Genomic DNA, 16,402 nt, shown 5'->3' with positions numbered 1-16,402 from the left:
ACCATGATCACAGTAGAGATAGTTAGTAAGGCTATTCTTAAATTTGCCATGGAAACAGAAATAATAATGTAATTTGGAGTAATCGTGGAAAATCAAGCCTTAGAATAAGTTTTACTGTAAGAAATGCAAAGTGGTTGGCAATTTGTTTGAGAAACAGTTTCAGTTCAACACATTTGGTGTTTTTGTGTTTCAGCAAGCAAATCTAGAAAAAAATCCCTGCAAACCACGAGTGTGGATTAAGGTTTTTCTTTTAATGTTCAAAACAACAAAGACATGAGTGCTGACAACTGCCACATCACCATCAACAGGAGGCTCCACAGCCGTGTTCAGACGTGTAGGCTTATTTATGAGTCACGTATAAATTCACACCTTATTTATAAAAGCTGAGCATATGGTTGCTGCATGTAAGACAGAAAACTCTCTAGTCCCTAAACCAGCTATTTAAAAGTAAAAAACAGGAGGAAAACATTTGTGATTTAAATTGAAAAAACAAACCTCATAATTTTGTCATTAATTTCCACACACACTGACCTGTAAATGACCAAGATCAAGCTGACTATTTATTGCATCATTCTTCAAGTTGCTTATGTTTATCTTAGAGCTGCAAAGCCACAGAATTAAGCTGAAAATCAACATAAAGTTCTAAATCTGCATATGTATTTGCAAGCATATGTGTTACTATATACATTCATGTGACAATATAAAGATGTGCATGCACAAAGAAAATGCTCCAAACCGTTCTATGGTGCCAAAAGCTGGCCAAACCAATCAGGCCCTACATGAAAAGTTGGAGAAGGGTGGAGAAGTGATCCAGGGAAAGTAGGTCTTTTTTTGCAGATTTCTTTTAATGTATGGGCTGTTTAAGGTCATACCACAGCATCTCAACTAAATTTTATTCCAAACTTTAACTAGGCCACTTTAAAACCTCCGTTTGTTTGTTTCTCGGTGCCATCCCAAAGAAGGTGGACTTGTTGATGTGCTTAAGACCATTCTCTGCTGCATTTCCCAAGGTTATGGTCGCAAAATCATAGTCTTTATGATTTTCTACTAGAGAACTAAATTCATGGATCCATCAATTTCAGCAGGTTTTTCAGAGACTGAAACAGAAAAGCAGCCCCAGGCCATCACACTACCATCATGACTGTATGTTTGACTTAATGTAATGGCATGCAAAGCTTGGTCACTGTCAGAGGTTTGGTCAGGAATGGTTTTCTTCATTGAAGATGGATGGAGCAATTTTTCCCAGTCCCTCTCTTATTGTTGAATCAATAACTGTGACAAGCAGGGCCTGCAGTGTTTTAGATGTTATTCTGGGTAATTTTAAACATCTTGGTTTAGTTGTTAATGCACTCCTGGAGTAATTTTGTTGGGCTAGCCTCTCATAGAAAGGTTATCCACTGTTCCATGTTTTCTCCACTTTTGGATAATGGCTCTCTCTGTGGTTCATTGGATTCCCAGTCCTTAAAAATGGCTTTGTAACCCTTTTTAGACTGACACAGTTCAATGACTTTAATTCTTAACTACTCTCGATTATTTTTGAGACTGAGTCATGATGCTTTCTAAGGTCTTTAGCCTACTTCATGTTGTCAGACGGGTTCTATTTAAGGGACAGATCTGGCAGTAATCAGGCCTAGGTGTGGCCGGTTAAACTGAACTTAGCTGAACAAAAATTGTTATTAATCACTGTTAACTTGTGATTTCACATAGGGGACAGCTTGGTTTGGATAGCTTTTTCACATTGAAACACAAAATAATAATTCACAAACTGCAGTTTGTAATTACTCAGGTTATATGTCTGATATAATATGTGTTACAAAAAGCAAAGACAGAGCGTACCACATACTTTTTCACAGCACTGTATGGCCAAAAAACGCTAGCACAATGTCATTATTGAATATAAACATAATACAACTACCGAAGAATACCCCTGACACATATCAGAAGTTACTATATTTATATTTATGCACTTACAGTACTATCATTTATAAATGTATGAAATGCAACTAAATCTAAATAAAATGAAACACTGCAGTACCACTCAGTCATTGAAACCTACGAGAACATGAATCAGTTGTAAGGAATAGAATAATATGCCTTTACAGATATCATTCATTATTATTATCATCATCACTTTCTCGCATATAAACACTGTACAACAGAAAAAGACATAAAAACATCTTTATACAAAACACGGCAGTATCATTGAAAAGGCATTTGGTTAAAAATACTGACGATAAATAAAAGGTACAGGAACTAAACCTGAAATATTCACATTGAATTTGATTCAATCGACATAATTACTCCTTTAATTATAAATTTGCTTGCTTTGTCTGTCCTGCATAATACAAAAAAAAAATCTTCCCATTTTCCCAGTGTTTAATATTCTAAGCTACAGTGGCAGGAAACAATAGCAATGCCAGGATAATTAAAGTTTTAAAATAACACCATGCTTTATCCAGCTGAAAGAACTTACAAAAATGTTTAATAAAACACTTTTAATACACTCAGCATGTTGCACTGTGTTAATTGGAGTAATTAAAATGTCAGCAGACCCAATCAAGTGAAAAGCAGCAAACTGTTATAATCTGTCCACAGTGTATCAAATTATTCTCAGCTTGTACATAGTTTTCTGAAGAAAAAACCCAGATTGACTTGTTTAAATTTAAGAAAACTTACAATAGACACAAATTGACCCTTATTTGGTTTGAGTCTGTTTTAAGCTACCTCTGAGTGGCCTCTACATATATTTCTTTTTACAATATTTTCAGCAAGCAATCTAACAGAGATTTTGATTTAATGCATTACTTTGGATTATAATCAAGTGCCCTACAATAGAAAGGCGTGAATTTGTTGCATGACATGAAACGAATCCAGCTAAGACGTTATGAACTTTTTACCCTGGTCTTGATCTGGATCCTGGAGTTTTTACTTTTCAATCTTGATAAAGCTGCTCAGTCTCCATGCTCCATGACCTCTGACATTTGTGGATAGACTTTCTTAAAAAATGCCAGTAATGCAGTCCATAGTTTGGGTATCCTGGGAAAGCTCTTGTTTGGAGCAACGATTGCTCAGAGAATAGTTTATGGATTCCTCTCCCTTTGAACCCAATGCCCCTCTCAGATTCCTCAGCTGTAACTGTTCCACTTTTAGTCACCGACATTGCATCCATCACATTGTCTATTAATACTCCTATTCTTCAACTTCAACCTTATTCCATATCAATTTGTGGGGGTCAGAACCAAGTATACCAAATAGAATCACTCAGCTTTAACTGTATCTTTGCTTTAATGTGACAGACAGGATTGTGGCCACACCAAACAGAGCGAGATGTTTTTTTTAAGATTTGATGCTTGAATAATGTGTAAAATCCGGTTGGCACTCATTTACATATTTAGGAGGTGTTAAAACTCCAAACAAATACTGAGGAAGAATAAGTCATTTTAGAAAGACTTAACATTTCTATACAAACATGTTGAAACTAGCAGCTAGCAATTGCGTATACATAGCCAATGGTTACATCATTATAATGGATTTGTTTTTATAATACGAGTTCTGACCAGCAAAATAATACTTTATGAATAATTGAGTTCAGAAATACATGATCATTTGGCAAAGCACTGATTCCATGCTAGCAACTTTTGTGAAGTGTTAGCATTAGTTTATGATCACATAGTAGCTATCCATTACTGTAGTGTGCTGTTGAATATTTTGATTCTTTCCATTATAATAAAAAAAATAAAGAACTGAGAAAAGTTCAAACAGGGATGAAGTAATTCGGTGATAATGTAAGATTTCCAAGTAAAAGATGGTGATGCTAATGCCCTAGCTTGTGCTAATCCAAATTTATACAAGGATAGAGCAAACCTCCTCAGATAAACCAAAGATGATCTTATGTACTCACTCTCCATTTCAGCAGAGGAAACAATCGTTTAGCCCCATTTTGTAAAGTTTCACCACATTGTATTATTTGATGAAATACCATTTTTTGTTGGATTCACAATTTAACTAGATTTTCTCAAATTGTAGCCAAAGATGCAGATACCAAACGTTAGCAGCTATTTTTTTTGACAAAAATAACAGCTTCGAATCTTTAAATGCACTCTTTAAATTCTCTCTAAAATAAAACACAATGATCTTTCTTTTAAATCCCAATTCTTTTTGCAAATATAAACAACTTCAGTGTGGTTGCCAGCCACCAGTCAATTCATGTCTATTAATTTTTTATCACATCTCTGCCACACATTGTTGTGAACTCATTATCAGGGTAAAAGCCTTCACGGTGGTTCTACTGGGCAAACTGACCACACGATCCATCAGTAAATGTGAGAAAGACACGCCTCAGACATCTTGAGGGAAACCTTGGTCTCTACAACCTGAGGAATCAAGAAACACAGAAAAATGTCACCTTTTCTATTTGTAGAATTTGAAAAAGACAAAAAGCAGAGAATCTTGTAACAGCACAAAGTATTAGTAGCTCATGCTGTAGCACATACTGACCAGTCTGAATAGAAAGACTTATAGTTCTGGTCAGAAGTTTGTGTACACTCATAATAAGAATAAATCATACTGAGCTATATTGTATTTCAGGGCACACCAAAGGTGGATTTTACTACAAATGATCAAAACACTCCTCTCGCTATTGTTACGAAATAAGTCTATCTTTGTCTCAGCTGATCAAGAAATGAAGGTATTTGGTGGGCGCGGAAAGTGACATAGCGGTAGAGGGTGTGACCCATATACATCCCGGGTTCAAGTACCGACCCAGGAGACCCATGCTGCATGTCTTCCGCCTCTCTTCATTCTACTTCCTATCTGCCTATTTTGAAAATAACAAAAAAAATAAATGCATCTAGGGCCACGAAAAAAGGTTACAAAAAGTAAGGTATTTGGATTATGGGCAGCCACTAATATCAGTTGAGCTCAAAGGTGTTAAATTTGGAGCAGAGGCATGGTGGTTCAAGTAGTTTTTGAACAGCCTGAATAATTTCCTTTCATCTGAGAGGGACAGTTTGAGTCAGATGATTGAAACTTGGAGACAACTTTGTGATCCAACAGGACAACGATCCCAAACACTGAATAAAACTGGTTTTGGAATGAATAAAGCTGGCTAACATTAAGCTTTTGGACTGACTCAGACATAAACCCCACTAAAAATTAATGGGCCATACTTAATAGCCATTTACAAGGAACCAAGCAATTTAAATGAACTCCTCTGATTCTGCCAAAACGAGTTCAAATACGTTCAAATATTCAGCCACTATTATGGCAGAAACTTGTTAATAGGTATAAAAAGCCAAACCAAATGTTATTTGAGATGAATAAAAATATTTGATCCTGTATGTACTGTATTATTTCACACTGTGTGGCTTAGAGAAAACCTACAATACATTTTACTTGTTGTATAATCAATCCATTCAGGAAAAAGCACAGTTTAAATGCACCCCTCAGTCTAAAACTCAAATGACATTCATACCCATGATGACTGTATATACATTACATTTCTGACCAGAAATATCAGTAAAAAAAGCAGCACACATTCTGGCTTCACCTGACAATTGTCTCCTATTCAGAATCTCAAACAGAAGAAAGGTTGTGAAGATGGTGGGTGGTTGAATGTGTGAAATATTGCAGAAGCAGACAGCAGACTCCAGGTTAGTTTTTGGTGAGCAGTGGGTACAGGCATGTAACACAAAAATAAGCAACGTGCTAACAACTTCTTCACGTCCACAGGAGTGACATGAAAGGGAGTTTTACAACTGAGTTTGAGCACAAGAATTTGTTTAGGAAGCAGAGTGAAGTTGGGCTCGCCGAATGAACTTTGCTTAATTTAGTCTTTTAGTCAATGTGGGAAACATCCTATTGAATCCCTTTTTTAAATTTTATTTTAAATTACATTTGATTAGTTGTCTCAAGTTTAAAATGAACAGATGGGAAGGCCAGAATTCTTGGAATGTTGAATGTTAATATTTTAAATATTAATGGATGCATGGATGGATGGGTGGATGGATGGACGGATGGATGGATGGATAGACATTCCTTTAACAAATCCAACAATTAATATGTATTAAGTTTGAAGATATCATTGTTTCTTTTCTGTTTACAATAAAAGCAGTGAGATGTTATTACGCTTTTTTGTTTAAAGTTTTGTGTAAAAAACGTTGTAAAATCTCAAGCCTGCGAATATCAATCAGTCACTGTAATGTAATATTTAGTTGTTGTGTCCACTTGAAAATGCTTCAAGCTGAGCATTAAGAGCGTATGGCTAGAATTAGAAATATCTACACCATGCACCTTTTCAAAGTACAACTTTGTGAGTTTGATTTAAAAGTATCTTCACTCTAAAGCATACCTTCAATTTATTCTGGGTTATTCTCCAATGATAGCCAGTTATTACAGATAAAGTAACATAGTATGCCATAATGTTATTCTCTCATAGGTACAATTCAAACAGTCAAACTAATGTTGGTCCTCAAGGCACTGTCCTGGATGTTTTAGGTGCTTCACATCACACTGTTTATATTAATGGGCCATAAACAGTGTTGTGCATGAACGCAGCATGGAACTTTCAACTGAGCAATGGTGTTTTTGTACATGACAAACTTGAAGTTGGTTTAGTTTACCTGACATGTGCATCATTTGGGGGTGAACAAAAGATTTACATTGTTTTTGAGTATTTCATGCAGAATAAGCCACGACATTTTCCCTCAAGGTGAGATTTGCCTGACTGTTGAATGTGTGTGGGCAGCAGCTGTTCAGCTGTTGCAATCACAGTCAGTTTTTGCAATAATTGTGATTACCTGATATTGATATCTAATCCTTCTCTCCTATATGTAAACATGACTTTAATGTTTTTAGATTTGTTGTAAAAACTTTAAGATACTAGATAGAACTAAAAGATAAATAAAATGTTTTTACACCCCGATCTTAGTCTTTATGGATGGAAGATAAGGAGAAGACAAGCCAAGGAAGCTGTACTTTCATTATGTTACACTTTTAACTTTTCTCTCAGATCACCAGACAGGTAAGGAACTGAAATAATAGCACATATGATGTCTTTAATTTACGTTGTTGCAGAGTTTGTCAGATATTATGCATAAGGAAAGGAACATTGAGATGACAAAAACAAAAACACCTACCATCAGAAACTTTCATGAAGGAGAGCAGAGAAAGAGAGAAGAGACAAAGAAAAGGTTAGCCATAATTTCTTACAATGATTGCTGCATTCATCTACCACAAAACACGAGGGGGGTGGGGGTTAAATATAATCTGACATCATATTTTAATCCAGATACATTACATTCTGAGAGCATTTACAGGAACACAACTCACGTTTGCCAGATCAATGATTAAAAAGAGGGGGCGACTGAGACTGGGAGGTCAAAAGAAATGAAGAGAAGAAAGAGGCAGGGGGAGACGGGGTGTGGGGCCAGAGAGTGGGAGTAATATTATAGGAGAAAGAAAGAGGAGAGGGAAGAATGTGGTGAGCTCAAATAGGAATAATCCTTAGATAAAGATGAAAAAGGTTCAGTAGGGGAAAATAACACTTAAATCATTAGAGATATAGAGCGAGAACATAAGAAGAAATATGGAGGCCAATCAAGAAGAGAGGAAGACTGATAAAAATCCCATGTTTCCAATTGAATTCCTAGTGGCAAAAAGGAAGAAAAAGAGTGCAGCTGAAAAGAGGCATAAACTCCCAAAGCTGCAGGGATTTTTGTTGTAGTAATGATCTAACAATTAATACTCTAACCACACAAGCATGAATAATTTCAGCTTGAAAAGCATCGCTAACCAGAAAATTCAAAATAAATATCCAGTTCTGTAGGAGCTAACAGAGGCAGAGATTTTAGCAGCAAAGGTTGAGGAAGACAAGAGCCCAGAGGCCTGAAAAACAGTCAAGAGCCGTGTACAGAGACACACCGGGGGTGAGGGGGCTGCTCGCTCCAAACAGACACCAACAATAACCGCATTGCAATTGCAAACACACACTCTCTTACAGGCTTGTGTGAGCTGATGCGCTTTGATCGCATGCAGGCAGCTTCCACCTCACATGTGCACACTCATGTATGCTCACAAAGGAGGCAGTTCTGTGCTAATTCAAAGGCTGCTTTGGCTCACTGGGGGGAAATGGACTCTTTCTGTGTGTTGGAGCTTGTTCAGGCATCATTCCAGAGGAAGAATACATTTTTCACCTCCTTCTTTCTGACAGAGCAGAAAGTGAAATTAGCCCATCTTTCTAGCTCTGTTTTACACTCTCTTGCTTTTTGTGTAGTAAATCTAATATCTATAAATAATAAAGGATGTCTTGGATCAACTATAGTTATTGCAGTTTTACAGATGCTTAAACACAGATTTGTTCAAACACCAAATGTACATTTGGAAACATATTATACACATCATACATGTCATTTTACTTGTCCCCCATACTGGAAATTGAGAAATAATGATATTTCAGTGATTTATCATTATAGGTGTTTATTCTATTTAAATAACACTGTTTTGACTAATTTCTATTACTCATCCTGACCTCAAAACATTTTGCCATTCAAAGAGGACCAAAAGAAATGAAGTTTGACCTTAAACACAAGCCTGCAACTCAAATATCTCTGCATCCTATCAGTCAATTTGAATAACTGACATGTCTATTAACCAGTCAGAGTCAGGAGAATTGAAAGGTAATGCCCACATATACTTTGAAAACTCAATGATGTGCCTGATGGAAGTAAATCCCAAAATATTATGCTGCTTGTGAGAATATAAGAATCTGAAATAAATCAGTTTGAATTACAATAGATCTAAGTAGAATAAATTGTAATTTATGTGCTTATATGACTTTCGTTATGAATTGGAACGATTAAAAAAAAAAAAAAATCTATGTATGATTCCTTAGGGTGAGGAGCTCGCCTATCCGGGAGGAGCTCAGAGTAGAGCCGCTGCTCCTCCACAACAAGAAAAGTCAACTGCGGTGACATCTTTTCCGGATGCCCCATGAACACCTCCCTTGGTAGGTGTTCCAGGCACGTGCTCTGTTGTGAAATGTGAACAAATGTTTAATGAATTTGGACAGAGATGTCAAAAAGTCGCACTGCAACAGCATGTCTCATTGTTGAACTTTCTGGCAGAAATTGGCAGTAAAATAAAAGAAGGATCAAATTATTTATGTAAAACAGCTGTTTTGGTGATAATTTAACTGGTTTTACCGCACAGTGATAAAATAGGATTACATTGTAACGCTAATGTCTATCATATTACATAAGATTTACATTTAAATAAGCAATCTTTGATTACAGGTTGACTGCAAGATAAAGAGGTAAAAGGAAAGATAAAAGCAGTTACTGACTCGCTAGAATGACCATGTCCATTCCCCAGAAGATGCTCATAATCCATCCAACCATTATAACAGCTGTCAGGATCTGGATGAAGGCTGCTGCCACATTGAGCCAGAACACACAGCACACGCCTCGCTCCGAGATCAGCTCGCTGCGTGCTCCACACAGCACGGTGAACGCTGAGACGAAAGTTCCTGCAACATAAATAGAGATAAAGAGAAAATCCTGAGCTGCACAGTTTATCAAAGAAAAAAAACAAAGTTATTAACTGCTGCAAAGTCGCAGAAGCAGCAACACTTATCACTTCCGTGTATTTGGCTCTGTGACATTTGTAGACTGATATGATTAATGGCTTTTAAAGTAGTTTTCCACTCTGGTTCATCTCTGGTGAGTTATAACAAACAACTGTCTTCCCTGGGAAATAGACCAGAGAACATTTTACAAGTTAATCTGAAGTAAAACTCACAGCAGGGCCTTGAGCTGCAGGATAACAGGTAGGAAGTCTTCTCTATCCTCATCTAGTATAATTACATCCAATTTCCAATGATGGGAATGTAATTAGTTTTTTTTAGAAAGGGTTATAAAATTCATCTTCTTGACACAAATTTCATCTTTATGAAGTTCATAATATTTCATCGAAATCCCACAGTCCCCCGACTCTTCAGGCTCCAAGCTAGACAAGACCGACATACACACATTTATGCAAACACACTACTCCCTTTGTACCTGCTGTACTTCCCCTGCTTAGAATAAGGCACCTTACAATTCAATTCAATTCAATTCAAAAATACTTTATTAATCCCAAAGGGAAATTAAACGTTGTTATAGCTCATATTATGAAGGTTTCCTCAAAGAGCCGTAGTAGATGCTGATGGCTGTGGGCAGGAAGGATCTCCTGTAGCGCTCCGTCTTACAGCAGATCTGAAGAAGCCTCTGACTGAAGACACTGTTGTTGTAGGACAGTCTCATGAAGAGGATGCTCAGGGTTCCATAATGTTCTTCATTTTATGAAGAATCTTTCTTTGCACAATGATCTCCAGAGGTTCCAGAGGAGTCCCCAGAACAGAGCCAGCCTTCTTTATCAGCTTGTTGAGCTTTTTTAAGTCCCTGGTTCTGATGCTGCTTCCCCAGCAGATGATGGTAGAAGAGATCACACTTTCCACAACAGACCTATAGAAGATCTGCAGCATCTTGCTGCAAACACCAAAGGACCTAAGCTTCCTGAAGAAGTACAGTCTGCTCTGTCCCTTCTTGTAGATGGCTTCACAGTTGCATCTCCACTCCAGTCTGTTGTCCAGGTGAACACCGAGGTATTTATACTCCTCCACCACCTCCACTTCTTCTCCCATGATAGAAATACTTTTTGACTTATTCCTGTTTCTCTTAAAATCTACAATCATCTCCTTTGTTTTAGTCACGTTCAAAATGAGACGATTGTTTCCACACCATGCCACAAAGTGGTCCACCACCTTCCTGTACTCAGCTTCTTGTCCATCTCTGATCCACCCCACGACTGCAGAATCATCCGAGTGTTTCTGCAGATTTCAGGAGTCTGTCTTGTACTGTAAGTCTGAGGTGTACAGAGTGAAAAGGAATGGTGAGAGTACAGTCCCCTGTGGTGCTCCTGTGCTGCTGACTACCTGGTTAGACTCACAACCCTTCAGTCTCACAAATTGTGGTCTGTTTGTCAGGTAGTCTTTGATCCAGGAGATTGTTGAGGCCTCCACCTGAGTCTTCTGGAGTTTCTGACAAAGCAAATCAGGTTGGATTGTATTAAATGCACTAGAGAAATCAAAGAACATTATCCTCACAGTGCTGCTGGCTTTGTCCAGATGACAGTGAGTTTGTTGAAGCAGATGTATGATGGCATCTTCAACTCCAACTCCACAGCAATAAGCAAACTGAAGGAGGTCCTGATGGTTTACTGTTTGCTTACTCAGATGGGCCAACAGGAGTCTCTCTAGGACCTTCATGATGTGAGATGTCAGGGCAACAGGTCTATAGTCATTGAGGACTGATGGGTGAGTTTTCTTTGGTACCAGAACAAGACAGGAGGTCTTCCACAACACCGGAACCTTCTTCTGGGCCAGGCTACGGTTGAAGAGGTGCTGCAGAATCCCACAGAGCTGCTCTGCACAGGCCTTCAGGACTCTAGGGCTGACATGATCTGGACCTGCAGCCTTATTCCTATTCAGTCTCTCCAGTTGTCTCTTCACCTGACTTCTTGAGACACACAGGTGGAAGGGGGAAGCAAAGGAAGCATCAGCATCTTCTGATATGGTTGAAGGCAAACATGTAGAAGCAGAAGGGTCTAGGGCTGAGGTGGAAGATAAAAAATGTGAGGTGTTACTGGACAGCTGTGGGTCCTGTGGGTCAAAGGAAGATGGAATGTCTGTTTGGCTGTGAGCAGGAGAGCAGGATGCGAAGCTGGTTTCTGAACTGAACCTATTGAAGAATGTGTTCAGTTCATTGGCTCTGTCCAGACCTCCATCGGTCTGATCATCCTTCTGCTTGAAGCCTGTGATCTTCTTCATCCCTGTCCACACATCTCTGATATTGTTTTGCTGGAGCTTGCTCTCCAGCTTCTTCTTGTACACCTCCTTGCTGTCTCTTATATTGACTTTAAGTTGCTTCTGTATAATCCTCAATAATTCTCTGTCTCCCTCTCTGAAGGCTCTTTTTTTCTTGTTAAGCAGGTCCTTCAGGTCATTGGTGATCCAAGGTTTGTTATTGGGGAAGCATCTCACGGTTCTGGTGGGGATGATGTTATCCACACAGAGGTTTATATAGTCGGTGACACACTCAGTCATGGCATTGATGTCCTCTCCATGTGGCTGGCACAGTGCGTCCCAGTCTGTAGCCTCAAAGCAACCTTGCAGAGCTTCTTCAGCTTCCTGTGACCATTTTCTCACAGTCCTCTTTATTACAGGTTGTCTCTGAACAAGGGGCTTATATTTTGAGCAGAGAAAAACAAGATTGTGATCTGATTTGCCTAGAGGAGGTCTTGCTGTAGAGATGTATGAGTCCTTGACATTTGCATAAAACAAATCCAATGTTTTGTTTTCTCTGGTAGAGCAGCTGACAAATTGTTGAGACGTTGGAAGTGTAGCAGAGAGTGAAGCATGGTTAAAATCACCAGAAATTGCCACAAAAGCATTGGGGTTTTGTGTCTGTAGCTTAGCAACAACTGAGCTGATGGCATCACATGCAGTGTCAGCAACAGCGGAAGGTGGAACGTAAATTGTTACCAAAATAACACTGGTGAACTCTCTGGGTAAATAATATGGACAAAAACTTACTGCCAACAGTTCAATATCTGGACTGCAGAGATGACATTTCACAGTAACATGTCCTGGATTACACCATCTGTTGTTCACAAGTATTGCCAGTCCACCTCATTTACATTTGACGCTCCTCTTTAAATCTGTCTGCCCGTATGGTTAAAAAGCCCGGCAGAGAGACGCTGGAGTCGGGGATATGATCCTGCAGCCATGTCTCAGTAAAACACATGATACTGCATGCCCGGTACTCTGGCTGGGTCCTTTGTAGGGCTTGGAGTTCATCCAACTTGTTTCCCAACGATCTCACATTGCCCATCATAATCGACGGAAGAGATGGTTTGAACTTCCTCCTTCGCTCTCTTCTCTTTGCTCCTGCTCTGCATCCACGGCGTCTCCTTTTCAACTCATCAGGGATTTGGGGTTGTAGCTGAAGTATTATTTGAGCGTTTGAGATATTAATCAGCTGCTCCCGGTTGTAAAAAACAACCCCGTTGCCATGGCAATGCATCATAACAAATGTCCAAAAATAGAAAGTATTAAGAAAAATCCTCCAAGCTGCACAGCATCCGACACTGGAGTGGACAGTCATACAAAAAAAATCAACTGTATTCACCACAAGAGGAATAGTTCCCAAAAAAGAATAAATCAAAATCAAAAGTAACAGAACTACTCCAACCTGCTGCCACCTTGAGCGGCGCAATTCTAGAATTTACAAATATTTATACCCCTTAAACTTTTTTTCACATTTGGTCCAGTTGCAACCTCAATGTATTTTATTGCGATTATATGTGATAGACCAGCACAAATTTAAAAAATCATGATTATCAATTTTTTCACAAATATAAATCTTATAGATGTAGTTTGGATTTATATGCACCCTCTTTTCTTTTATATCCCTAAATGAATAATCCAAGGCAACCAAATGCCTTCTGGAGTCACTTAATTGGTATCTAGAGTCAACCTAATTGGAATGTATGTACCTGACTTTTGTGAAGTGCCTTGAGACAACATGTGTTGTGAATTGGCACTATATAAATAAACTGAATTGAACTGAATAGAAATTGAAATGAATATATCCAAACATAACTCCTTTTGTTAAGAATTGAAATATAAGGTCTACAGACAATAACCACCCACCCAGTCTGACTGAGCCTGAGCTGCTTTGCAAAGAACAATGTGCAAAAATTCCAGTCTCCAGCTTTGTAAACCTGGCAGAGACATTCAGTAAAATATATACAGCTACAATGAAAGGTGGTGCCACGAAAGATTGGCAGGCATGGTAAACACAAATGTGCACCACTCTTTCCCAATCCTTTTTAACTTGTAAAAGATTTCATAAACCATATATTTTTCAGCCTTACGATTATGCTCTACCTTTTGTTAGTGAATCACATAAATATACTGTGTGCTTTAGGCAAATCACTGCACTGACCACTTGCCATATTGCAGCAAAAACTCTATTTACCAGGATAAACATATTGAGTGATTGTAGACCAAGTTACAGCATAAACAGCTTGATCATAAAACGCTGGTAGTAGATAGGCATCTAGTTCTAATTGGGATTTTACAACACATTCTATGTAATTCGTCCACTTAGGATTCAGCCACCATGGCATCATGTCTCCCTTCATTAAAAGATGTTAACCCACCACTGATTATATGACCTGAAATAAGGGATCATCTCTGTAGACAATCGTCATTTGCCTGACTGCACCATCACTCCTCATCCTGCTATCTGGGGACAACAGGACCAGCAGAACACCATGGTACTGCATTTATTATTACCGTAAACGCTCTGTGTGAATATGTTTCACAGTATCTTTGTCCACAAATCACATTATTGTATCACTGTGTCTCATGAATAAAATATTGTTTGTAATGGCATGACAATTGCTCTAATGGATGATATGTGTATCTACTGCAGTATTTTCTTTTGGTTTACTACACCAGAGATAAAACTGTGTTTGATTCATCCATTTATGGTCATAAATGGGGCTTAGATATTGGCACAGCAGTCAGAGGTCTTAGATTATGTTTGTGTTTCAGCATAAACTCCATTTATCAGACTACTGAAGACTGCATTTTCATAATCAGTGGCATAAAAATAGTTTTTTTTTTCTATGTATATATTCTTACAAATACTTGTGAGTACTTATTTGAGTATTTATTTTGGTAACAAACTCAGGAACCCTTAGAGAGTCAAAATGAGTCTTTTCTCCTTTAACCCTTTAAATGCTCCTTTCTGTTCTGGTGCCACTGAGACCCATGCTGGGCATTCTGATCAAATCCAGCCTGGATGGAGCAAAATGCAAGTGTGAGGACACCAAATATGAATTGAGTACAACTTGAGGCAGTCGTTCCGATCTGATCTGAGATGCTTTTATCTATTCAAAATCATTGTTGAAATTAGAGCCTGACAGTTAATTCAAAAGTTTTAAACAGCTGTCGGTGAGAATATGATGAAGAAAGGGTTACTTTTTCACATAGGTTGGTTTATTTCCCTTAAAAGAAGAAATTTATGATTTTGAAAAATGCGTTTTGTATTTGCCTGAGTTATCTATGTCAGATACTAAAATTAGTTCAATGATCTTACACATTTTAGTGTGACAAAAAAACAAACAAGAAATGCAAAAAAATCTTTAAGGGGTTTGCAGAGAAGACATACAGCAGCTCAAAACCTGCCAGTGTGCTGTCTGGACTTTTACTGCTGTGGACAACCGCAGAGTATAACACAGCAAAAAATGCACACATGGTGAGCCTGGATTGTGATCTGTTGTTTGCCACTTGATTGATATTTATCTGTATGTAGAGTAGGACAGCACAATCTAAGAAAATCTTGTGATGGTGATGTTTTTGTTCAATTCTGGTAATATGATATCAGCTGCAATAAATCCACTGATTCACTGCCCTGTTTCTCATCTGTCTTTATGAAGTAAACAACTTTTAATATCTTGGAAACTATTATTTGTGTCAGGTGTGAACATCTCCACCCAGCAGGATAAACTTCTTATTGGCTGGCAACACAGGAATACAATTACCCAGAAACATTGCATTTCATACAGTCCTCTGTGTTAATGATATTGCACACACTTATATATTGGATCAACTCACATTTCGGTCGTGTACACACAGGCATGGAGTTATGTGATATAGGTTATGTGATATAATCTGGCCTTGCATTCTCACGGAAACTGGATCCTACAAAACCTTTAAGAAGAAAACCAATGTGCAACTTTTTGAAAACGATGACCAGATGTTATCCCCAACTCCAAAAGCATTGTCTTATTGAATTACAATGGCAGTGTTACAGCAAGGCAAACAGGCCTGACATGGTTACTCTTCAGTTTTTTGCGAAAGATGTTGTGTTTACAGGGAGCTATTAAAAAATGCCGAATGGAAAGATGGTTTTGGGGACAACATTTTTTGTGTGGATAGGTTTTTATGTGGACAACAACCTCATCATTCTGGATGACTTTTACTGCCAGTGGTAATTAGCTTAATTTATCATATTTGAATAAGGCACCAACCATACTGATGCCAAGCTTGCTTGTATGTTAAAGAACACAGAATATTAACCACAATTTCTCTTGTGAAAATGTAATTCTTAAAAATCTACGTCGTTCATCTCTATCCTAAGGGCAGATTTTCTATTATAGCTTAACAATACATTACTAAGAAATAAAAGCACATCAGTAAGTTTTTAACTGTACTTGTAGTACTTCTGGCACTCTGACCGATTTTAAAAAGGGCTGTCTTGTTCCCCCTTTTGTGTCCTTTTATTACAGCCTCCAC

General features: G+C 38.1%; 1 protein-coding gene across 4 annotated transcripts in view; it reads right to left on the bottom strand.

Moving 5' to 3' along the window:
- Nucleotides 1-230: 230 nt before the first annotated feature.
- The window catches only part of stum (stum, mechanosensory transduction mediator homolog), a 35,309-nt gene continuing 19,137 nt past the window's right edge, over nucleotides 231-16,402 (bottom strand). For 2 of the 4 annotated variants that reach the window (XM_047388621.1, XM_047388619.1), the window contains 2 exons: nucleotides 9,341-9,523; nucleotides 7,261-9,026 (listed from right to left, as the gene is read on the bottom strand). In XM_047388621.1, coding sequence (XP_047244577.1) covers nucleotides 8,920-9,026; nucleotides 9,341-9,523 — 290 coding nt within the window. In that variant the 3' untranslated portion in view covers nucleotides 7,261-8,919. Of the gene's footprint in view, nucleotides 4,374-7,136; nucleotides 7,146-7,260; nucleotides 9,027-9,340; nucleotides 9,524-16,402 lie in introns of those variants that run through there. The other 2 variants (XM_047388622.1, XM_047388623.1) reach the window with 2 other exon arrangements.

Source organism: Girardinichthys multiradiatus, chromosome 15 (assembly GCF_021462225.1).
Source record: "Girardinichthys multiradiatus isolate DD_20200921_A chromosome 15, DD_fGirMul_XY1, whole genome shotgun sequence".
Lineage (NCBI taxonomy): Eukaryota > Metazoa > Chordata > Actinopteri > Cyprinodontiformes > Goodeidae > Girardinichthys > Girardinichthys multiradiatus.
The sequence above is the reverse complement of the archived record's forward strand: the minus strand, read 5'-3'. Positions and strand labels throughout refer to the sequence as shown.